The 24197-nt window shown below is 52.8% G+C and overlaps 1 protein-coding gene and 1 long non-coding RNA gene across 7 annotated transcripts in view; one reads left to right on the top strand and one right to left on the bottom strand.

The window, feature by feature from the left end:
* Positions 1 to 1210: 1210 nt before the first annotated feature.
* The window catches only part of TBC1D2 (TBC1 domain family member 2), a 29561-nt gene continuing 6574 nt past the window's right edge, over positions 1211 to 24197 (bottom strand). For 3 of the 6 annotated variants that reach the window (XM_032786292.2, XM_075067449.1, XM_032786291.2), the window contains exons 4-14: positions 23888 to 24029; positions 20999 to 21135; positions 19399 to 19586; positions 17647 to 18033; positions 16729 to 16839; positions 14614 to 14801; positions 12639 to 13115; positions 8695 to 8815; positions 5712 to 5897; positions 3971 to 4092; positions 1211 to 3112 (exon numbers count right to left, since the gene is read on the bottom strand). In XM_032786292.2, the coding sequence (XP_032642183.1) occupies positions 2911 to 3112; positions 3971 to 4092; positions 5712 to 5897; positions 8695 to 8815; positions 12639 to 13115; positions 14614 to 14801; positions 16729 to 16839; positions 17647 to 18033; positions 19399 to 19586; positions 20999 to 21135; positions 23888 to 24029 (2261 nt within the window). In that variant the 3' untranslated portion in view covers positions 1211 to 2910. Of the gene's footprint in view, positions 3113 to 3970; positions 4093 to 5711; positions 5898 to 8176; positions 8328 to 8694; positions 8816 to 12638; positions 13116 to 14613; positions 14802 to 16728; positions 16840 to 17646; positions 18034 to 19398; positions 19587 to 20998; positions 21136 to 23887; positions 24030 to 24197 lie in introns of those variants that run through there. The other 3 variants (XM_032786293.2, XM_032786295.2, XM_032786294.2) reach the window with 3 other exon arrangements.
* LOC142047013 (uncharacterized) lies at positions 21142 to 22248 on the top strand. Its single transcript, XR_012656183.1, has 2 exons — positions 21142 to 21456; positions 21591 to 22248. It is a non-coding gene; the product is annotated as an uncharacterized LOC142047013 (long non-coding RNA).

Below are 24197 nucleotides of genomic sequence, written 5' to 3' on the forward strand. Positions count from 1 at the left end.
AATAGGCAGTAGGTTTAAAACAAACCAAAGGAAGTATTTATTCACCCAATGCACAGTCCACCTGTGGAACTCGTTGCCAGAGGATGTTGTGAAGGCCAAGACTATAGCAGGGATCAAAAAAGAATTAGATAACTTCATGGAGGACAGGTCCATCAATGGCTATAAGCCAGGATGTTCAGGTATGCAACCCTTTGCTCTGGGTGTCCCTAGCCTCTGATTGCCAGAAGCTGGGACTGGACAGCAGGGGATGGATCACTCGATAATTGCCATGCTCTATTCATTCCCTCTGAAGCACCTGGCATTGGCCACTGTCGGAAGACAGGATACTGAGCTAGATGAACACAGTATGGCCGTTCTTATGTTCTTGTCACTGGAGTCAGCTTCTGAGCCCAGCGCTGGAGGCGTCATTTAGGTGAGAGGCCCATTGGTTTAGATACCGTCCAGCACTGTCCCCGTCCCCATATTGCTCTGCATTCCAGCCTTTGCACTTGTTGATGCTGTTTGAGGGTGGATGGCCATGGCACTGGGCAGAAGGGGCACCCAGTTGTCCAATCACCACGCAGCTCTTTTCTCCAGCAGTTAGATTTTACTAAGAAGCCAGCAGCACGCACAAGTGGTTCTAACTATTCCTTTCTCGTTGCAACACCTTTCATTTGTCTGGGCTGTCACGTTGTGCACTGCCCCAGGTGGGTTAAGTATGGTACAATCTTCTCTGGCCTTGCCTCACCTCTGTCCTTTTGTGCCATCTGTACATTTTACCACTGCCTGCTCATTAATGGATGTATTCAATCCCAGTCCCAGTACAGACTCTACTCGTAACCATCTGATGTGATTATCACATCAGCTTTATTATTATCTACAGCAGAATGGGAACTCACTAAGCAGAGGGTAACAATCCATTTGCAAGGAAGTGCCCACTGACCATCTCAGTAAGTAGGAGGTCAGCTCTGGCCTCAGGGATATCATTGCACAGCCCCAGGGAACACAGTTTAATTGGGTTAACCCTGAGCGTGCTTGAACATCAAACATGTGACCTCCTGGCAAACTACTGTAACTCCTCGCTTAACGTTGTAGTTATGTTCCTGAAAAATGTGACATTAAGGGAAACGATGTTAAGCAAATCCAATTTCCTCATAAGAATTAATGTAAATAGGGGGGTTAGGTTCCAGGGAATTTTTTTTCACCAGACAAAAGAGACACACACACAGTATAAGTTTAAACAATCAATTTAATACTGTACACAGCAATGATGACTGTGAAGCCTGGTTGAGGTGGTGGAGTCAGAGGGTGGGATACTTCCCAGGGAATGCCTTACTGCTAAATGATGAACTAGAACAGCTGAGCCCTCATGGGTAAACACGTTAATGTAGCCTCACATTCTACAAGGCAGCACAAATGGAGGGAGGGGAGACAGCATGGCAGACAGAGACAGAGAGAGACACCCTATGTGTGTGTGTGAGAGAGAGATGTGCATTTCCCCTTTACGTACACTACCTTTTTAAGTAGATCAGCAAGTTGAGACAGCCCCTGCTGCCAGCAAGTTCCCTCCGTCCTGAGCCCTGTCATGTCCCCGTTCCCTCCACTCTATGGAAATGGGGTAAGCGAGGGGCAGGAGCAGGTGGACACCCTGACATTAGCCCCCCCTCACCCCCCCGGCACAGCAAGCAGGAGGCTCCCGGGAGCAACTCCAAGGCAGAGGGTAGAAGCAGCACTTGGCAGTGGGGCGAGGGACACCTGAACTGCCGGAAATTGAAAGCCTGATGGGCAGCTGCTGCACAGGGAACTCAGGGGAGCGGGGAGCTGATAAGGAGAGCTGATGGGGGGCTGCCAGTCCACCCTGGTTCCAAGCCCCCACCAGCTAGCTCTAAGGGGCTGCTCTTCCTGCAAGCAGTGGACAAAGCAGGTGGCTACCAAACAACGTCATAAGGGAGCACTGGGCAACTTTAAAAGAGCAGTTTCCTAATTGATCAGCAACATAACAATGTTAACCGGGACGATGTTAAGTGAGGAGTTACTGGAGCTGCAGAAAGATGTCATGGTAGCTTCAAGAGTTCCATCAGGTCTCTCTCCTTCACTAACTCAGGGGCTTCACACACTAACTCTCAACAAGTGCTTTTGTCTTAATACTTGCTATGATTATACACACACCCCCTTCACATTGCCAGCAGAGCACACTCAAAGACATCAGAAGGCTTTCTGGATCACATGTGCCTTGTCAGCCTCCGATACGGTGCACACAATTGAAGTCACCTGTGATCAATCAACAAGCATCCTGTGACACTCGCTTTTCCAACCTTATTACACAGAAGGGCCACATGAACCTAAGCACAACCTGGAGTGGGCCAAACAGAGTCTGTTTTGTAGGTGTTTAGATAGGTTAGTACCTACAGTATTGTCTATTTAAAAAAAAATAAAGAAATCAGTGCATAAAATGTGAATAAGAATTATAGAAAAAAAAAACCCCGTACAGAACTCACAATTAAACTAAACTGATATAAACATGACGACAAAACGCTAATGAATTGGCTGTTAGTATATTGTGTTGAGGCAGGCTGTGGGCCTTATGAAGTGCTCTGGTGGGCTGTGTACAGCCTGCGGGCCATAGGCTGGGCACCTCGTTTAGTGCGGCTGCAGCAGGATGGTGGGGAGGAATGGACAGGATGGTTCAGAGAGAGAGAGACAGGACCTGTGTTGGCCCTGAGCCCACAGCTGTGTGCTGAGTGGACAGTGAGCCAGGAGGTCTGGGCAGGACACAGTCCTCCCAGCTGAGTGCCTCCAAAACGCTGTGCCTATCCTCTGCGCTGGCCCTGCTGGCCTCAGGATTGTCCACCTCTCTTAGAAAGGAGAGTGATGCTGTTGCAGAGCTCCAGGGCCAGGGATGCAGGCGCAGGACAGCAGCCACTTCTCTGGCTACATCTCCTCATCCTCTTCACTAACGGCTCCATCCAGGTGCCAGGTCACCTGCTCTGCTTGCTCTTTCATGTACTGCACCTTGATCCACTCCAGTTCACTCAGCTCCGCCTCCAGCTCCTCCCGGTGTGTTGCTCGCCGGTTCCGCAGCACCTTCATTGGGAAGGGATTCATGTCATTGAAAGCGATGCTCATCAGCTTCCTACCAGGAGAAGACAGGGTGCACGAGTGAGCTGATCAGCTGAACACCCTGGTCCTAGTGTGTGAGTGCTGTCCCCTCCTGCCGGGGCAGCACTGCCCTTGCACTGTAACAAAGTGACCAACTTGTTGCCAGGGCTGGACTACAGCTGGCAGCCACAGGCTCTGAGGCCCACACCCAAGGACTAATCAGCTGATAATGTCAGTCCCCCCCTTACCCCAGTGTAAAGTGGTTCAGCTTCAGCAGCCAACCTTCCTCTGCCACAGCCCGGAAAAGAAGCCTCTGAGCTTGGCAGGGCGAGCCATGAACACCCAGGGGGACCTTCCTCCAGGCAGACACACGCTCTTCATCTACTGCTAGGGTGGATCCTGCTCCTGTGAGAGGCTGGGCCCTTGTCCCCTTAGCAGGCTCAGTGGCATGTCCCAGGACTCCCTTGCGGTGGAATTAGTCTGAGGGGCTATGTTTCCCAGGGAAGAGATTCACTGGCCAAATCTTGCCTTTCATCCCATGCCCAAGGTGCACACTTGACTTTGAGAAGAGCAGGATCCTTCTTCTCCAGCAGAACAAAAGCAAACCCCAGCCCCAGCCCAGCTGTCCCGTCAATGGCCTTAGCGGCTGTGAATCCTGGATGTGTCAACCTAACTGCTCGTTCTGTTTTGGGCACAAACTCAATTGCACAGGTAACAATTTCTAGGCTTAACTAGAGATCAGTGACAATCACTGAACAAAGGCACATGGCCAACTCTTGTTCCTTCCCCAACCTGCAAGCACAAGTCCTAGGCCTTGTCATTATTTCATCTAGTTTACATATCTGCACAAGTGACTGGCCAAAGAGAAAGCTGAGAGCAGCTCTTCTCTCACCTGCCATCTCCAATCATGTGGGTGAAAAAGCGAAGGTACTGGTAAATCTCCAGGCTGTCACGGATCCGCAGAATTTCCTCTTCGTTATACTTAAAGATGGCAAGAGCATAGCGGAAAATCACCTAGGACAAGTTAAAATGTGTTCAGTGGGCACAGGGCCCCCAGAATCTACCCACTGAAAGCTCAGGGTGCGGAGCACTCTGGCACTGGTGCACTATGGGATGAGGTGGGACAGCAGGTGTCTGTGCTGCACACCAGAGGGACCCTTCAGAAGTCAACGCACGTCTCCTCTCATGCTTTGTCAATTTGCATTGTTCATTCTCTGCGCTCCCCTTGGAGAGTGAACGCACTACAAGAGCAAATGCTAAACTGGGAGTTAAATACACAGCACTAATGAAAACACTGTAAGAGGCTCTCCCTCCCTGAGGTGGTGGGGAACGGAGAACAGAGTTTAGGACTGGCCCGCTCCCCAAGCAGTGGTACCTGGCACCAAGGAACAGGCACTGGTGGCTGCCCACTTCCTCATGCCCTCTCCTGGCCACTTCATGGTCCAGCAGCAGCTGCGCTGGCATCCATTGTGTCTGCCCAGCTCCAACTTCTCTGAGATCTCCCTACCGAGGGTCAAGACTGTACCATCCTCAACTCTGGCTGGCTGAAGCCAGGCCTAGAACATGCCTGGTCTGCTGCCATCCAGCCTGCTCTCCAGGCTGAGGAAGGAGAAGAGAAGATCCCCTCCCAGCTCCTTTTCCCAAGCCGAGAACGTCCCAAGACCCCTGCAGCTTCAGCGCCCCCTCTAGAAGCAGGAGAAGAGATGCAGCAGGTCCCCAGGCCTTCCTCAGGGCAGTGATGTAGGACTGCAGTGGGAGAAGCTGGGAAGGCCAGGAGAGGGCGTGAGGCCCAGCTGAGGGAGGTCTTGTCCCGGCTGCCCCAGCATCAACAAGCTGATGCCAGGGTAATAGAACAGGAGGCAGGGGAGGGACCTGATGAGCTGGGGTATGTGTCCCCAAGCCAGGGAGGTGAGAAATGGCTGTGTGGTGTGTGTGTGCCTGGTAATGGGGTGAATGCTGCCCTGTCTATGCATGTGGGGGCTGTTTGTGTGAGAGAAACAGGATGGGGGTGTCTGTCAGGTCAATGTGCGTATGTGGGCACACGTGTGCCGGGGGGAGGGAGGGAGGTTGTGCTAAGGGTGGATCAGTAGATTTTGATGGGGCTTGTCAGTTTTCTAACTGTTTTTGTGGGGCACAGTGAGGGAAGGGGAGCTGCTCCTCAGGGCATAGCTGGGGTGAGATTCCCATCTCAGAGAGGCGTTCGCAGGAGCGCTCATTGAGTTAGTGTGCTAGGAATAGGACGTAGCTGTGGCAACGTGAACAGCGGGAGAACTAGCCGCAGCAAGCGTTTGCCTGTTCGAGAGGCTAGATATGTGCTTGTGTGGCTAGCCCTGTGCCCGCTCTGGGTAGCACGCTAGCTCTGTGAAAGTTAGTGTGGGTTTGTCTCCCCGGGCGGGCTCAGTCCTTTCATTCCAGCCCCAGTACAGACAGAGCTGGAAGCCACAGGCCCACCATCATCGCCAGAGACATGCAGAGAGGCTGAGCAACTCATCTAGGGAGTTGTGGGACCAAAATGACGACGACACCGGTCTGCTGCCCAGCTCAGGGTGGAGTGTGTCCCACTTGGGTCCGAGTGTCCAAGAACACGCAGCTCTGAGAGCCCGGCACAGCTAGGGCCACGTGTGGCTCCCTACCTTTGTTCCTTCGTACAGGAAGGCGTCCCAGACCCGGAGGAGGATGTCGCTGACCAGGCTGTCTACAAATGCCACCAGGAACCAGTTGAAGGTGATCAGTGAGACGTCAATTCTGTGCTGCTCAAAGTGAGCTGTAAGCCTGGGGAGCTTTTCTGACAAGAAGTCTTTAAAGACTCTTTGATCCACCTGGGTTTGACAAAGCGGGAATCCATGAGATACAGAGGCAGGTGCACATGAAATGATGGGATCTAAATTAGCTGTTACCACTCAAGAAAGAGATCTTGGAGTCATTGTGGATAGTTCTCTGAAAACATCCACTCTATGTGCAGCGACAGTCGAAAAAGTGAACAGAATGTTGGGAATCATTAAAAAAGGGATAGATAATAAGACAGAAAATATCATATTGCCACTATCTCAGCCCCTGCTATGCCCACAACTTGAATACGGCATGCAGTCCTGGTCGGCCTATCTCCACAAAAGATATAGTAGAGATGGAAAAGGCACAGAGAAAAGCAACAAAAATGGTTAGGGGCATGGAATGGCTTCCATATGAGGAGAGATTAAAAAAACTTGGACTTTTCAGCTTCAAAAAGAGACAACTAAGGCGGGATATGATGAAGGTCTATAAAATCATGAATGGTGTTGAGAAAGTGACTAAGGAAGTGTTATTTACTCCTTCACATATAATAACACAAGAACTAGGGATAACCAAATGAAATTAACAGGCAGCAGATTTAAAACAAACAAAAGGAAGCATTTCTTTAAACAACACAGAGTTAACCTGTGGAATTCCTTGCCAGAGGATGTTGTGAAGGCCAAGACCATAGCAGGTTTAAAAGAACTAGATAAATTCATGGAGGACAGGTCCATCAATGGCTATTAGCCAGGCTGGGCAGGAATGGTGTCCCTAGCTTCTGTTTGCCAGAAGCTGGGAATGGGTGACAGGGGATGGATCACTTGATGATTCCCTGTTCTGTTCATTCCCTCTGGGGAACCTGGCATTGCCCACTGTTGGAAGAAAGGACACTGGGTTAGATTGACCTTTGGTCTCACCCAGTGTGGCCATTCTTATGTTCTCCCTAATTAACTGGAAGAAGAGTGCTGCAGTGCGAAGGCTGGTTCTGCAGCAGCATGTGCCTGGAAAGTCAGTGCTATATTAGAGGTGGGGTGGGGGTACGGCCTGGGACAGAGCTGGGGGGTTGAGCACCCTCCCGCAGATTAGAAAGTCAGCGCCACTAGGCCAAGAGAGCACATTCTGTAACATATACTCTGCCCTGACTGTGACACACACACAACAGCTCTTCCTCCTCCTGCTGGCTGCCCACCAACAACAAATGCAATGGAATGGCACCAGCAGCTGTGATTTCTGCTGCAAGCATGCTGCAGGATCAGAAAGTCTGGCAGACCTGCCCTAGACTCTGATGCACCAGACAGACAGAGGAACGCTGTGTCCATGGGGGAGATTTTAAGAGTCTACACACTCTTATTGAGTTGCAACTAGGCTCCAACTCAGAGGAGTATTGGTGGTCTCTCTTTTTGGAGCAGGGGAGACATATATGATGAGCCTAACTCTCCCACACCTACCAGTATCACAGCAAGGTCAGGCCCTTCCTGTGTGATTTGAGCGTTTCAGGCTCAGCTGTGCTACTGAGGCCCAGTCCTGGGCAAGGTGCTCTGTGGGTTTGCCCCACCCTAGCAGAAGCATTGGACGATGGTGATTTCTGTGAAGTTACTCCAGCTTACACTGTGTAACCGAGGCCCCATGATGGTCTGTTTGCAGGACATCTAGGTGTAAACAAAACATGTGACAGGCTGAAGCAAAATTTCTACTGGTCTTATGTTTTTGAAACAGTGAGAGATTATTCCAGGTGCTGTGATTTGTGCCAGAAGTGCAAAGCGTTAAAGGGACCTAGTGAGGGACCCCTCCAGTCTTTAACCCATTATTGGGAAGGCATTTGCCAGACCATCTGTGGATATTGCAGGACCACTCCCTAAACCTTCCAGGAACGAGAAGAAGTGTATTTCTGTGTTGGTCGATTTTGCTACCAGCATTGTCTAATATTGAGGCAGAGATAGTGGCAACAGGTCGTTTGCTATTTTTAGCAGAGTGGGTTTTCCCAGAGCAATATTGTCAGACCATGCGTCTAATTTTATGTCTTGTTTTTAAGCAGTTATGGGAAATGTATGGAGTAAAGCACCTAAAAGCTTCTCCCTACCACCCACCAACGGTCTGGTGAAAAGGTTCAATGGGACCTTGAAATGTGAGATGAAAATGTATGTGGACAGGTGGCAGAATGATGGGGACGTTCGGCTGCCATATCTGTTGTGTGTGTGCAGGAGTGTACCCCAAGAATCTACTAGGATTGCTCCCTTTGAACTGCTCCATGTCAGGCAGGTTAGGGGACCCCTGGATCTGATTCATGACTCTTGGGAAGGTGATGTTGAGGAGACAAAACAGCCAGTGATGGAGTATGTGTCTCATTTTAATGAAAAATTGCAAGGTATGATGGAGTTGTTTCAGCAAAATCTAAAGGAAAGCCAGGAGAAAGGTGTGGCATGATAGACATGCCGAGGAAAGAGCATTTGAAATAGGAGATATGGTGCTTGTGCTGGATCCTGTGAGAAAGAATAAAATGCAAGACATTTAGAATGGACACTTTGAAGTAGTGGAAAGAGTTAATGAAATTACCTGTGATGTGAGGAAACCCCATGGATTCAGACAATGCTGAGTGATTGTGCAGTTAATAAAAGTGTCTCCTCTCCAACCTGCCTGACTTCCAAGGACTGGCTGGACAGCATGGGCCTGATTCTCATGGGCCCTGCTCCGGACCTGCAAAGTAATCCTAAAACTGGCTTATGCAGGAGGGCTGCACAGCGTCCAGAGGCTGGGCTGCACGAGTCGACCATGTCCCTTTAACATCTCTGTGCAGCAAGTACTCTGCTGTCTTTCACCCCTGTGATGTAGCCGGATTTTCATGCTCACCTGTGATGCTATTAACGTGTTGCTGTAGTAATCTGCCGGCATCAGGTTTTCCACAATGTGAACCAGGCACCAGAATGCGCTTTCCTCCTCTTCTAGGACCAGAAGAGCAATGGCCGCCAACCTGCAATGGACAGGACACCATGAAACAAAGCAGACACTCTCTATTACCTACTGAGCAGACACTGACCTGCAATAGCACTGGTGGGAAATCAGAGATTCTGCTTGGCACTGGTCTTCTAGTTTCAGGTTTTACATTAAATCTCTGTGTGGCTCTGGTGCAGGCAGCACAGGCTGCTGAGCAGTGACAGGTCAGCCAACGAGTGCGCTTTGCCAGGGCCTCAAAGATCTCCCTGTATTTCCTGGAGTAACCAGGCTGGCTGGAGTTCATTGCCATGTCCAGCAGCACGGCCAGAGCACTAGAGCAATGAAGTTAGACTCATGGGGCCAGCGTCCCAGCTTGGGTACTTGGGCGGGGCTCTATTGAAGCCAGTGGAGGTGTGCTGATTTACACCACTGGGGAGCCAGCCTCACGGCACTCTGAGACGGGAGCGGCTCTACCCTGATAGATCCATGTGACACAGATTACTTCCCTTCCCCCCGCCGCCAGTCATCCATTCATCGCCATAGTCCTGAGCCCCTCAGCTGTGATCAGCTCAGAGGAGCAGAGGGTGCCTTGTGCTGGACAGGATGAGCTCTCTGGGGCAGGGAACTTGTCTGCAGAGCCCCAGGCATGTCCTAGGTGCCAGATAATACACACAACATCCCAGCCTGCTCCCAGAGCCAGATGGGCAGGAGGGTCTAGGCAGCCTTTGGGCAACCCCACACAAACAGCTGGGGAGAAAGAGGGCCCACGTGGCTGCCAGGTGACTCTGCAAGAGCAGACGGCACTGGGGGGGAGGGGCCCACATGGCTGCCAGGTGACTCCGCAAGAGCAGAAGGCACTGGGGGGGGAGGGGCCCATGTGGCTGCCAGGTGACTCCGCACAGAGCAGAAGGCACTGGGGGGGAGGGGCCCACGTGGCTGTCGGGCAATGCCCTGCAGAGAGCTGGGCAGGGACAGGGGACCATGTAGCTGCTGGGTGACACCATGCAGAGAGCAGGCTCTGAAGAGTAAAGGCGGCTTCCCAATATCTATGTCAAGTCTTCTCCACTAAGTGGAGTGTCACCAGGACAGTCGTGTGCTATGCGCGCCAAACCTCAATTACTGCACACCAATTCAGACCTTGCCTTTTCCCATTGCTTAGGAAGCAGAGGCTGACAGGCAGCAGCACGCACATCGTCCCGCTTGGGCAGCTCCCGGAAAAGCTAAGTGCTTGTTACTGCCAGCAAGCCAATTCCAGAGGCTGCTGCACTCACACGCCCAAGTGCTTCTGGAGCGACTGCGGGTGCCGAGCAGCTCCCAGGATTTGGCCAACGTGATACAAATGACTGATGTACATGTCACATTAATATACATCAGAGCAATGCTCCAGGTGTCCTAAATCGCCACACGATGGCTAAGAATACTGAGTGAGGATACAAGAAGTCTTTTGAAAAAGTCACTTTATTCTGCCTCTCTTCTATTCCCTGAATCTGATCCCATTGTTCTTTAGATGCTCAACAGTCACTGATGAGCTATAATGATAATATAATATATGGAGATATACCTATCTCATAGAACTGGAAGGGACCCTGAAAGGTCATCGAGTCCAGCACCCTGCCTTCACTAGCAGGGCCAAGTACTGATTTTACCCCAGAACCCTCAGTGGCCCCCTCAAGGACTGAACTCACAACCCTGGGATTAGGAGGCTAATGCTCAAACCACTGAGCTATCCCTCCCTGCCGAAGAGGAAAGTGCCTGTTTGGGAGATGGCTGTGTACCTTTCCCTCAGTGGAGGAGTGACAGCATTTCTCTGGCCATGGGACTGATCACCTGACTTTGGACGTTTGTTCCTGGCTGGAGGTTAGTAGGTGGGTTTGCAGCCCATGAACAAAGGGCATGGTGAATGCTGGACACCGGAACTGGCCTGCCTCTGTCAGCTCTGAACAGGGGACAGGGAAAGCACGGGGGTGGTGGAGGAAGAGGTGTCAGACTCACAAAACACAAACAAGCCTTCATTCAGGACACTGATCTCCAGTGTGTGCGGGCCACAGGCCATTTGCCTCCTTGCCAACTCTGCTACGAGCAGCGTTGTGACAAATGGGCCTACAAATCCACCCAACTTGGGAGCGCAGCTGTAAAAAGCATGTAAAAGTTACAAGTTGTTCCAGTAACCTATAACAACAAACGCTGATGGGAACAGGCAGGGAAGGGAGACAACTGAAGGGAGAATAACTGAATTACTCTGAGAAAAAAAAGCCCAAGTCGCTATGACTCAAGGACTGCAGTGAAATTACACTCGTTAAAAAGAGGAAATGTGGCGCTGGAAGTTCATGACCCAAAACTGGTATGTCGGATATTAGGCCTTTTTGGTGGACATTATAATGAGTGGATGGGCTATTCCACTCACCACTCCCTATTGGGGTCCTTAAAGAGAGATTTTGTGGGGAAAGATTGAAAGAACAAACAAAAAGAATAGATAGAGTAGGCAGAGGCTACTGGAGCGAGCTTCACCATCGTGGCTGCCAAGCCCGCCATTTCCTGTCACCTCCGGCTTTCATCACTCTGATCCTGAGATGTGTTGTGTGACCAGAATGGGCCAGAGAGGGACCCCGATGACATTGCCACCCCTGCTGGCTGCAACTGAATGTCAGCCCCCACCTGGGACGACAATTACCACCACCTTTGGTACCATCTAAGGCGAGATGGGCAAACTACAGCCCAGAGGCCGCATCCGGCACTTCAGACATTTTAATCCAGCCCTTGAGCTCCCGCTGGGGAGAAGGTCCATGGGCTTACCCTGCTCCGTGCATACAGTGGCTCTGCGTGGCTCCTGAAAGCAGCAGCATGTCCCCCCTCTGGCTCCTACATATAGGGGCATCCAAGGGGCCCCACATGCTGCCCCCGCAGCTCCCATTGGCTGAGAACCATGGCCAACGGGAGCTGCAGGGGCAGCGCCCGCGGACGGGGCAGCGTGCAGAGCTGCCTGGCCGTGCCCCTGTGTAGGAGCCAGAGGAGGGACATGCCGCTGCTTCTGGGAGCTGCTTGAGGTAAGTGCCACCTGGAGCTTGTACCCCTCCCACACCCCAACCCCCTGCCCTAACCCTGATCCCCATCCTGCCCTTTGATCCCCTTTGTCCCAGCCCAGAGCACCCTCCTGCACCCCAAACCCTCACCCTAGCCCACACCCCCAGCCAGAGGCCTCACCTCCCCCACACCCCAATTTCATGTGCATTCATGGCCTGCCATACAATTTCCATATCTGATGTGGCCCTCAGTTCCAGAAAGTTTGCCCACCCTGATCTAAGGCCTGTCAAACAAGGGAGATTTTCCCTCTAAAACGCTCTCCAGCTAACGGCAGAGGGAAGAAGGGATGTTGTACAAGGAAGCCTTAGTTAATACTTTACATTTCAAAGGCTTTAGCTGTTTTTCCTTCTTTTCTGTATCTCCGATAAAAGGCTCTTTAATGGTGTGTTTGCCATGGCATTAAAGCAAGCCGAGGTCTCTGTATGCCAAGCCCTGGCCCTTGTTTAACACTGTTTAATGTTGACAAGTGACTGGGTGATGTGAACACCTTTAACTCACACATTCCATCTAAATTACTAAAAAAGCAGCCATCCCAGCTCCCCCAACTGGGGAATCCCTGAAGAACCGACACCATCATTCTAATAGGAAATGTCCACCTGCTTCCCTCTCCTTGCGGTACTCCTCTGGCCCCCTTGCTGGGGTATCTGAGCACCCTGTTCTGCAACTGATCCTCCAGGAACCCCCAGGACTCAGGGGCAGCTCTTATCCCCTGGTGCAGAGACAGCCCAGCAGTGAGCGGCCTTCCCTGCTGTTCCGGCAGTGGCACCTCTGTGTCTCACCTGTTTAGCCCCTGGCAGTAGCCGATGGCAGGATTCTGCCAGGAGAAGGCCAGCAGCACCCTTCGGAGCTTGGGGACCAGCTGGGAGGTGGGAGATATGAAATGCCTGTTGTTGGTCAGGGTACGGGGCAGGTCCAGCTCGATCTGCCGGGAGGCGGGGTGCTCCGTGCGCTCACACTGCCGCAGCAGGCTCTCGAAGTGGTTGGTGGCGTGGTGGTGGGACAGGCGCTGGGTCACTATCCATTTCCAGACCCTTTGGCGGTGCTCTACAGGGATGCCGCAACGGATCAAGCCTTTCAGCTCTGTAGAGGGGCTCAACTCAGCCATGCTGGCCCATCTCTCACCAAGAGGCTTCTCTACCGCTGTGTGGCTCAGCAGGTTGCTGGATTTGATCTCTAGGGCTTGGATTTTAGCCAGAAGCTTCCAGTCCTCAACTTCGTATTTGGGAATGGTCATAAACCCGTAGTCATCATACTCTCTGGAGAGGGCAAAGCAGAGCAGGGGCTGAAACCCAGGTGCCAGGTGCTAGACAGTTTGCCCAGCGAGATACTGGTATGGTGCCCAGCCCCACTCCTGCTGCTCTAGGCACAGTGTCTGTCTCCCTGGGCAGCGCCTGTGCGAGAGCCAGCTTTGACCCCTCCTCCAAGAACTACAGCTGCTAGAGATGGAAGGAGCCACCAGACTGCTGGGCCTCCTATCCCCCCAGCACCAACACTTCCACGTGTCCTTCCAGTGCCCCTTTCTAACTGTGTCCAAACCTTGGCCAGCCTGGTCCCGTGGCACCTCAGCCAGGAGTGGGGCCCTGCTGGGTGCTGCACACGTGGTCCTACCCCAGCCGCTGACAAGCTGAACAACCAGACAGACCTTTGCCAGAGGTATGGTACAGATTTCCCTCGCCTGACTCCAGGGTTCGTCTTCACTGCAGCTACCTGCCCCCCCCCAGTATTGTCCTAACCCCTCCCATCCACATCCATAACCCTCTCACCCCACTGCGGTGGTGCTTGACACCCAGGTGGGCTAGAGCGCAGGAGTCGCTTTCACTCAGGCTGGTAACCTGCCCACTTTGCAGTGAGGTTGCAGACTAACGCATTCAAGTGCTGATGGCTTTCCCATGCCTTCCCACAATTTCCCTGTGTTCTCAGGACAGACAAGTTCTGCTACAGTTCACTGAAAGACTCTCAGAGCCGCTCGGCTCATTGCAGTACCAAGACCCAGAAGTCTGAGTGATACACCTGGCCCCAGTGAGGTCCCAGTAACTCGAGTGTGGGTTTGCAGTGCAGCTGCTCACACCCAGGTTAGGTTAACCTGCTGCTCACCTCCAGGTGACCCTGAAGAGAAGACAGACCAGCCTCACACTTCTTCCCGGCTTCTACTTATCCCCAGTATCCCGTCCACTGTGGAAAACACTTAGCTCCAGCTCATGGGAGATGTGTGCACAGAAACCCCAAACTGCCTGCATGTGACGGCTCCTCAGTAACTTCCCCATCACAGCGGGGATGAGTCCTGTGCTCACCCCAGACTGACTGCACCACCTGGCTAAGTAGAACGCCCCAGCTCAGGGAGGGCAAGGAACAGCAAATTCAGCAGTGAGGTGTGTACTGAAAACGTTATTGCTGATGGCACCTTGTCTGGCTAAATGCACAAAACAGGCTCCATCGCAGGGGCCAGGGAGTGCTTTGTTTTAGGGATGCATCTTCCCATTCCAGAATCTGTAACCCACGCGTGACTGGGCTGTGGGAGACATGCAGATCCGTCCCCCAGGTTGCTGCCAGAGATCCTGGAGTTGGGCTACGCACAGTCTGTGCAGGACAGCAAGCCTGTCCGCCTCAGCCCGGGACAGCTGGGAACCTGGCAGACGGAGCTGCCCCAGGACTGTTCTGAGCCGAGGGTCCATCCTGTGACAGAGAGCCCTTCTGCACTAGCCACATCCCTGCCACAAAGCAGTGATGCACCCTCCTCGCCCACGTGCCCCTTACCTGACAGGGTTCAGCTGAAGAGTCTCCGCTGCTTCCTCCTTCACATCCCACTGCAGCGCCTCCTGGATCAGACTCTTCACCAGCTCTGCCTCACCGCTGGCCAGGTCAGGGGAGGCCTCCTGCAGCTTCCGCAGCATCATCAGGTATTTGCTCTCCACCTGGCAGCTGCGGGCTTGCAGGCGGGCACACTGGAAGAGAATGTTGGGGGTGCCATCAGAGTGACTGTGCTGCAGATGCACAAGACTGACAGCCCCCGACACGTGTGTCAGCCATAAGCAAAGCCCAGATTGCCTGCCCTTGCCCCTGGGAACTCCCACCCAGAGGCACCCAGCGCCAGGTGTCTGCCCCAGCAGCTGCCTGCATCTCTTGAGTTCATGGGCAAGCAATTACTGAGTCAACCGCATGCCACGGAGCACAATGGAGGGTGGAAGGAGCAGCCACAGCAAGGCCGCTGCAGCGGGAAAGAGCCAGAGCCCTGCAGGGGCAAGGAAAGCAGCTCGGGTGCTGGCAGTGGGTCACTGCTGTGCAGCAAGGGGGGTGTTAGAGGGTAAAGCAGGAATCCACGGGAGTGTGTGTGCGTGTGCAGGACACTGCATAGGGAATTTTTGTGTGTGTGTGTGTTGGGGAGGAGGGGGGGTCAGAATTGCCCAGAGTGAAATTTAGCCAGGACACCTGGGTTCATACCTTGACCATTTTGAAGAGGCATCTAAAGCCTTACCCCGTCTCATCTATTCCAACTGCTCCTCTGCAGCTTCCCAGCCAGGCAGTGCTACTCCTCTACCAGCCAGGAACAGTACTAGTGACTAGCAGAAGACTCAGCTGAGTCTGAGACTGGCCACTGCTCAGACCAATAGTGAGAGACAGTCCTGCCCAGAGAGCTCAGGGCCAGGCCAAAGAAGGGGTGGGAGAAAGGAAGCGTTGTTCTCCCAGATATACTGGTGGAGAACTGAGGCCCTGAGAGGCTGAGGGACTCGCCCAAGGACATGCCACGCTAGGAGCTCACTGGAGACATCTGGGCATCGGCTGCCGCAGTTAGGAAAGCAAACAAGGTGTTAGGGTGCATTGGGATGGAGAACAACATGGAACTAACACAGTGCCATTATACGCAGCCCTGCCTCGCCGCTGTCTGATTTGTGTGGGCAGGACTGCACCCCACTTCAACAGAGTCACTGCAGAACTAGAGGGGACCATAGCGGGAGAGGAGGAGAACGAAGGGCTCTGAAGACAGATTAACAGATTAACTGGGACTGTTTACTGTAAAGAGGAGATGATAGAAGGGAGCATGACAAGAGTACAATCATGAATGGAACAGCGAAGATAGGACCAAGGGCAGTGCCCGCTCCACCCCACAATACAATAACATGGAGAAACTCAGTCAAATCAAATGGTGCCAAATTCTGACAAAAGAGAGAGGGAAACACTTTTTCATACAGCACAGCATTAGTCTGTGGAACTCACTGCCACATGAGGTGTTCAGACCAAGAGCTGAGCAGCATACAAAAAAGGACTGAATGTTTCTGTGGCTGAGTATCCGGAGTTATGATAGCAGAGATTAAAATGCAAACAAGTGCTTCAGAAGGGACAAACTACAAGTGTTGAGTGTCAGCCGACCTCTGACTCCTCGGGGCTGAAGGGAACGTGCCCTGCGGGCATCTTAGCTTCAGTGCTGCATCCTCCTGGCACTGGCCCTTGTCGGCGAAAGGCTACTGAACCGGATGGCACCTGGGATGAGCCTGTTCCTATGTAAACCCCGGAGCCTCACGTGGCTCTAAGTTTGTGTCTGGCCTGGAGCTGAAATTCGTAGAGAAGCAGAAATTTGATTTTGCAAGATCCCAACTCTACTAATGCTTCATCATCCCTTGAGACCCAAACAAAAATTAGGGTTTGCCTGTATGTTATTTGGGAAATTCTTGAGGGAAGATGATCAGAGATCCCACGTCAGAGTCACCAAAATACAGAGTGAAGGGGTGGATGGGAGTCTACTGGGAACAAGACCTTTGTTGGCTTATTGTGCATCTGGGGCTGCGGCTGGGTAGGAAGGGAAACTCCTGCATTGGTGCTCACTTCACAATGACTAAATGAACAGCTGCCATCTCTCTCCACAGCTCAGCTCACCTTCATCAGCAGGAATTTTTCCTTCTCGGCAACGCTTCTCCAGAGCTTCGTGACCTGGTGGATCTCTGAGTTGAGGAACTGGTTCTGAGTTCTGTAGGCATCTAGGTCATCCTGCCAGAAAGCAGAGCAGATGCTCACACCAGGCTGCCAGCTGGCAGACAGCAGGCAGGCTTTTGCTATTCTCCTCTCTGTTTTAAATCCCCACAGAAAAACTAAGGAATAAGAGGATGGCTCCATAATTTAAGGTAAAATACATTACAGGGAGGGCATAATTCTCCCAAACAACATCAGAGACCCAGGAAATTTAGACATAGGGCTCATCTTAAAAGAAATTCAGACACGCTCAGGTCTGGAATATACAGGTAGGGCACCCAAACCACTTTACCTCTGCCCTGGAATAGTGCATAATGCTTGGGAGATGCTGCAAGGAGACAGGCAGAGAGATCTGGGTTTGGTTCATTTTTAAAATCCAGGCCTGAGACATTTTAGGCACCAACAAACCCCACCTCACTGCAGACAACAAAACCCCACGGTTGCCTGCAGCGCTTCTCTGTTGAGAGACACAAGTGTCCATTCTAACTGCACAGAGGAGGCTGGGAACTGCACATTGGGCCAGGCTGTCTGAGGGGAAATGTGGTTTACACAGAGGACACATCTGGACAGACTGAGTGAAGGCAGCAACAGAGGAGGAGCTAAGGGTTGAATGGAGGATGACTCAGCTGAGTCAGACAAAACAAGCTCTAGGCTACCACTTCTCCATTCAAACCCTTCAAAGCACAGGACTGATATCAGCCCAGCCCTTGCCAAGTGCCTGCACTTTGGACAGCAAAGGAGCGGCACAAACCAGTCCCAGGCTCCTGCTGTACCATATACTAACGACCCTCCAGCTGCTGATTTGGCTGTGCCTGCCTCACAGACCTTCAAATGCTCCATCTCCTCCTGCTGCTTATACAAGGTATCCGCGGCAACAGCATCAGCCTCTTGCTCCGGCTCAGAGAGATCCAGGGCAATCTGCTCCGTGAGCTTCAGGATGACTTGCTGCTTGGCATGGTTCTTGTCCATCAGGAGCTGCACATGCTTCTGCAGCTCCTCCACACGGCTGTCCCTCAGAGCCAGACTCTGCTCCAGCTCCCTCCTGTCGCTCTCCAGGACTTCCACCCGATTGCTGAGCTCCATGATTTGCCTCACTTTGTGCCGCACCAGCTCCAGCCGGTCTCTGTCTCCTGCAGCTGTCAGGTACATGCTGGATGCTCTCTTCTCCTGCTGCGCAGCCTCCAGAGCCTTGTGAAGAAGCTGAACCAGCTCCTGTGGGGACATGGAGTGATCGTCACAGCACACGAACCACAGACAATACAGCACCACCTCTGAATGAGTGCGCAGCAGGCCTGGGGGTTCTAGTTATGGACAGGGCACTATCTAAGGGGATCTGGGGGAGACGTCCCCTGGGCAGGACACCCCATAGCTGCCTTTTGCTGAGATGTGGGCACTAGCCAGAGTTGGAGAACAACTTGCAATGCCTACGTGTCTACAACAGCAGAGCTGTGCTGCCAGCCTGCCCTGGGAGCACCCAGCACGGAGCGGTCTCCATGCTCCATGGCCTGGGCCACCCCAGAGGCGCTGTGCTGTTTGCAAGGGGATGCTGTGCATCCCATCTGGCCCCGGGCTGTCCACAAGCACCTTCCTGAGGGCTGACTGGATGCAGATACCCAGGGCAGGGGCAGTGCGCGCTGGCTCCAGGAATCCCCTTGTCCTGACAACACTTTCCCGATCACCTCCCCTCCCGGAGCAGGCTGGGACTCATGGCCACAGAGGAAACTTGCACGGTCTGGGAGAAGACCATCGCCTGCAGGAAGTAAGCTAAGGACAGAACCGACTGTTCATCATGGGCTTGCTTCCACTCCTACTGACACGGGTGCAAGCCCAGTGACGCCCCGCCCCGCCGCCCCCGACCTGAGCAGGGTCACACCGGTGTGAGCCTACTGACCGCCCCGCCCCGAGTCACACCGGTGTGAGCCCACTGACACCGCCCCCCGACCTGAGCGGGGTCACACCGGTGTGAGCCCACTGACCGCCCCACCCAGTCACACCAGTGTGAGACCCACTGACGCCACCCCCAGTCGTCACACCCGAGTTAGCCCATGACCGCCCCCCCCCCCAGTCACCCCGGTGTGTCCCACTGACCGCTCGCCCAAGTCAACCCGGTGTGGCCCAAGCTGACCGCCCTCTGCCCCCGAAGTCACCCCACGTGATGACCACTGACCGCCCCGCCCCGCCCCCGCCCCAAGTCACCACGGTCTTGAGCCCACTGATCCGCGTCCGCCCCGAAGTCACACCACTGTGCAGCCAACTGACACGCCCCGGCCCCCGCCCGAGCTCACACCCGTGTTGAGCCCATTGACCGCCACCCCCCGAAGTCAACACTGAGTGTAGCCACTACCGCCCCCCCCCCCGAGTCACACCGGCATAAGCCCAGTGACCCCTCTCCTGCCCCAATTAAGAACAGCTCCAAAGAACATCACTGGAGAACCAAGCATAACACACTAGCAAATGGCAGGCCAAGTTGTGCTCATGCTAGCACCTAGGGGCTTGATCCAAAGCTCCCTGTGGTCATTAGAGCCACCCCAATGGCTTTGCTGGGCTCTGGAGCAATGCTTCATAGACCAGCCTTACCTTCTGAGACTTGAGTTCCTCTGTCAGCGTGAGGACCTGCTGCTGCAGAACAGCCACATTGTCAGGGGAGCTTCTCTCACGTGCCAACCCTTCAGTGAAGGCAGGGAAACTGTTGGTCAGCCACTTCGCTTTCCTAGGCCAGTATGACCTGAGCCCAGCCCGTGTGTCCTCTCGGGCCTGCTCCCTGGCTGAGGGAGACAAGTGAGAGGAGGGGAGTCACTTCTCCTGTGGGAAACCAGCCCCAAACTGAATGAGCAGCTGGAGAATGATGGACACACAGTGCCAGCTGAAGTGCTGTATTTAATGTAGATACACAGGGCCCGGCCCCAGCCGAGCTCCATCAGCCGGAGCTCCGCTGGAGTCAGTGGGGGCTATGTTGAGTTACGCCAGTTGAGGAGCGCCAGTAATGGCCATTTGGAGGGAAGACTGGCTGCCAAGCGAAGCCTGACCGCTCTGGTGGGAGGATTTGCTGCTCAGAACAGAGAGCAGAGAGGCAGGAGTGACTGCTCTAAACTGCAGCCATTGGGAAAGTGCTGTCAAAGCCCATGCACGCTGCCAAGGTACCCCACTGCTGCAGGCACCGAAAAGAAAACAGGGCCAGGTCCCCAGCTCCTGCAAAGTGGTTTCAAGGGAGCTATGCCAATCAGTGCCAGCTGGGGAAGCAGCCCTGTGATGTTCCATAGCAATGAGAGGGAACTGCTCCGGAGCCCTGGAGAGCAAAACACTAGGGTTCAGTGTCCCCAGAGGACATCGCAACCCTTCCTAAGGCCTTGGCTACACTTGCGAGTTACAGCGCAATAAAGCAGCCTCGGGCGCGCTAGCTCAATCCCCGTCCACACTGGCAAGGCACATACAGCGCTCTGACTCTGCGGCTATAGTGCTGCTGGTTCTCCACCTGGGCGAGTGGAATAGCGTTTGCTGCACCCTCGCTGGAGTGCCGTGGCGCCAGTGTGAATGAGGTGTTGCATTACTGCACTCTGATCAGCCTCCGGGAACATCACATAATCCCCTTAAGTCAAGTGGCCAGTCTTGTCGTTGTTGTGAAATTGGCTGCAGGAATGTGGAAATGCCCTTTCAAAGCTCCATTTTGGAGAAGCCGGGTGCTTATCAGCTCCAAGAAAAAGCAAACATTTAATGTTTGCTTTGAGTGAGTAAGAGAGAGGTGTGTGGGAGGGCGTGTTCTGAATTTACAAGACAGCATGCTGACACTCTCAGCACCCCAAAAACCCACTCTCTCTCCCCCCACATACACACAACACACTCCCTGTCACACTCCACTCCACCCCCACTCATTTGAAAAGCACACTGCAGTCACTTGCATGTTGGGATAGCTGCCCATAATGCACCGCTCCCAATGCCACTGCAGATGCTGCAAATGTGGCCACGCCAGCATGCTTGAAGCTGTCAGTGTGGACAGACTGCAGCGCTTTCCCTAGTGCGCTCTCTGAAGGCGAGTTTAACTCACAGTGCTCTACATCCGCAAGTGTAGCCATACTCAAAGAAACCCCCGTCTCCTTCAACAGCTGGTACGGCTGCTGCACAATGATTTCAAGATACCAGGCTGGGATACAGGCCACAAAGGGCAGTTAGGAGAAAGTACCTGGACATTCTGCCTCCCCTTCCACCTCTTGTTCTTCTGCCGGAGTCCCAGGGTGCTCCGGGAATCCCTCAACACCCGAGATGCTTCTGCCATTCCCCGGGAGCTGCCTGGTGCCACAGATATTGTAGATTGTATTTCTGAAAAGACAAAGAAACCCAGGAAGCCCAAGAGCCAGGAGCGCCGTGGTCACTGAGGCCAGCCTGATCACTGGCTCCCCTGAATCGCCACGCAGGAGTGCTGCTCCTCACTTTGTTATGCAGGAAGGAAAAAGTAAAGCAGAGGGGAGGAGTTGCGAGTGGGGTCATTGGGAGGTACCATCGCTTTGCATAAGAAAATCCAGAAAAACATCCATCATGAGAACATAAGAACGGCCATACTGGGTCAGACCAAAGTCCACCTAGCTCAGTATCCTGTCTTCCGATTGTGGCCAAGTGCCCCAGAGGGAATAAACAGAACAGGTAATCACTGAAAAGCAGCAGAGAATCCTGTGGCACCTTATAGACTAACAGACGTTTTGGAGCGTGAGCTTTCGTAGGTGAATACCCACTTCGTCAGATGCAGATCCAGACTAACATGGCTACCCCTCTGATAGGTAATCACTGAGTGATCAATCTCCTGTCAGTGATCATTGGTCCATTTTGGTCAATTTCATGCTCATAGGATTTTAAACATTGTAAGTTTCATGATTTCAGCTATTTAAATGTGAATTGTCACAGTGTTGTAATTGTAGGGGTCCAGACCCAAAAAGGAGTTGTTGGGGGTTTGCCAGGTTATTGTATGGGGGGCTGTGGGACTGCTACCCTTACTTCTGAGGAGCTGGAGAGCAGTGGCTGCTGGCCGGAAGCCCAGCTCTGAAGGCAGAGTCGCTGCCAGCTGCAGTGCAGAAGGATGGCCTGGTATGGTATTGCCATCCTTACTTCTGCACTGCAGCCTGCAGAGCTGGGTGCCTGGCCAACAGCTGCCGCTCTCCGGACGCCCAGCTCTGAAGTCAGTGCAGAAGTAAGGGTGGCAATACCATGGCCACCCTAAAATAACCTTGTGACCCTCCTGCAACTCCCTTTTCAGTCAGGACCTCAATTTGAGAAACGCTGGTCTCCCTGTGAAATCTGTACAGTACAGGGTAAAAGCACACACACGACCAGATTTCATGGTGGGAGATCAGACCTCATAGTTCGTGACGCATTTTTCATGACCCTGAATTTGGTAGGGCCCTACTCATCAGTGATCACTAAAAAACAGATAAAAAACAGGCCAGATCCCAGCTGGTATCAATCAGCCATAGCTCCACTGGCATCAGTGGGGACAGATCCCAGCTGGTGTCAATCAGCCATAGCTCCACTGGCATCAGTGAGGACAGATCCCAGCTGGTGGAATTAAGCAGAGCGCCCCATAAGCTCTGACCATTCACCGCAGCTGAGGATCTGGCCCCAAGTCTTTCCTGTAAGTGAATGTTGAGCTAGTGATGGTGGCAGAAAAGACTGGTGCAGCATACACAGTAGACAAAGCCAGCTCTTTCTTTCTTTGTCTCTCTTGCATCGCACTTGCGCGTTCCCTTATTTGCGTCAATTTGTCTTGGATACAGTAAGTACAATACACAGGGTCCGCTGGACATAGCCAAACTAGACCTCTAACAAAACTGGTACCTGGCGATGACAGCGACAGGTGCTTTGGAAATACTGAGAGGGAGAGAAACAAACCATGCAGCAGAGGCTGGATCTGAAGATAGGAGATGCAAGGACACGCTTATATCCTCAGGCTCCTAACAGAGTGTCTGTTTCTGCTGCCCACCTGACCCACAGATAAGAGCCATAGCTAAACTACCATGCTGTGGGAAACAAATCAGCCTGTCCTACCCCACCCGAGATGTTCTCCAGTCCCCACGGAGCCTGCATTTGTGGCGTTCTCCTCCTAGGAAAACACAGCGTGTGGTCCCAATGGGCTGGCTGGCAGTGTTAGCCACCAGGACTGTCAACAGTGTTAGCGGTCGACATTAGTAGCTTTTCCCCTGACTAGCATTAGAGGCTCCAGTTTCCATGATCTGGTGCTTGTGCCAATGGTGAATGCTAGGGCTCTAATCTCCAAAGCACTTACATACAGCCAAAATTTGGGCATGCACAGGCTTAGACACTCTGCTGGATCAGAACTTGAAAGGTCAGGGCCTGATCCGGCTCCCACCTTAGTCAGTGAGAGCTTTCCATTGACTTTGATGGGAGCTCATCAGGCCCTTGGAGAGGCTGGAAGTCTATGTGAATGTGGGGCCTGATCCTCCAAAGGGCTGAGCATTCTGTCCCTGATCCACTGATGCACTTCAGCATAAGCTTAACTTTAAGCACTGAGTAGTGCCACTGACGGCAACGGAACTGCTCACGTGCTGGGAGTTAAGCACTTGCTGAATCGGTTCTGGAGCGCTCAGCGCCTTGCAAGGTCAGCTGCTTTGGGCCAACCCTACATGACTACTTCTGTGCATGCCCAATGCACCTGATCCAACACCCACTGGAATCAGTAGCAAGAGTCCCATTGACTTCAGTGGGCTGTGGATGAAGCTCTACTGTGTGAACTCAGACCCGATTGTGAGTGCACTTACTAGATTGTGCACATCCCCAAAAGTGCTCGTGCAAAAGGTGTATGCACACTGGCATTTAAAAAAATCCAGGCTGCAGATCTGCTGCTGAGATTTACTGGTCAGAGAGCCAGAGAGGGGACAAGGAAACACAGCGGAGAGCTTGCATGTCCTCCTGTGTGGTATTCACTCTATTGCGCCTGAATTCCCACATGTCTGCATGAAGGGATTACCCACACGACACATTTCTTGTCTTGTGCTATAGTAATACTCAAGAACACCACAAGGCAGCAGCCCAACATACCAGCCACACCTCCACCGCCACTTACTGTATTTCAGTCCAAGGGTGTTTGAGGGAGATGTTCTGGAGGGCAGCAGACAGCTGGGGAGCGGGCAGAGAGGCTGCCTTTAAACCTACCACATCTGTAGGGGTTTTCACAGGGGGCAAGAACCCCTCGCCTTCAGTGGGCACTAGAAAACCAGGAGAGAAATTAGATGAGCTCCCAAACCTTTGATCAAACTCCACCTCTTTACATTAGGCATTAAGCCTTGTCATATTCTTTCAGCTCAGTCTGTATATCTGTTCAAGGCAGACCAGAGGAAGCCATCCAATCTTCCACATAGTTTTCTAGTGAGACA

This window comes from Chelonoidis abingdonii, chromosome 6 (assembly GCF_003597395.2).
Source record: "Chelonoidis abingdonii isolate Lonesome George chromosome 6, CheloAbing_2.0, whole genome shotgun sequence".
Classification (NCBI taxonomy): Eukaryota; Metazoa; Chordata; order Testudines; family Testudinidae; genus Chelonoidis; species Chelonoidis abingdonii.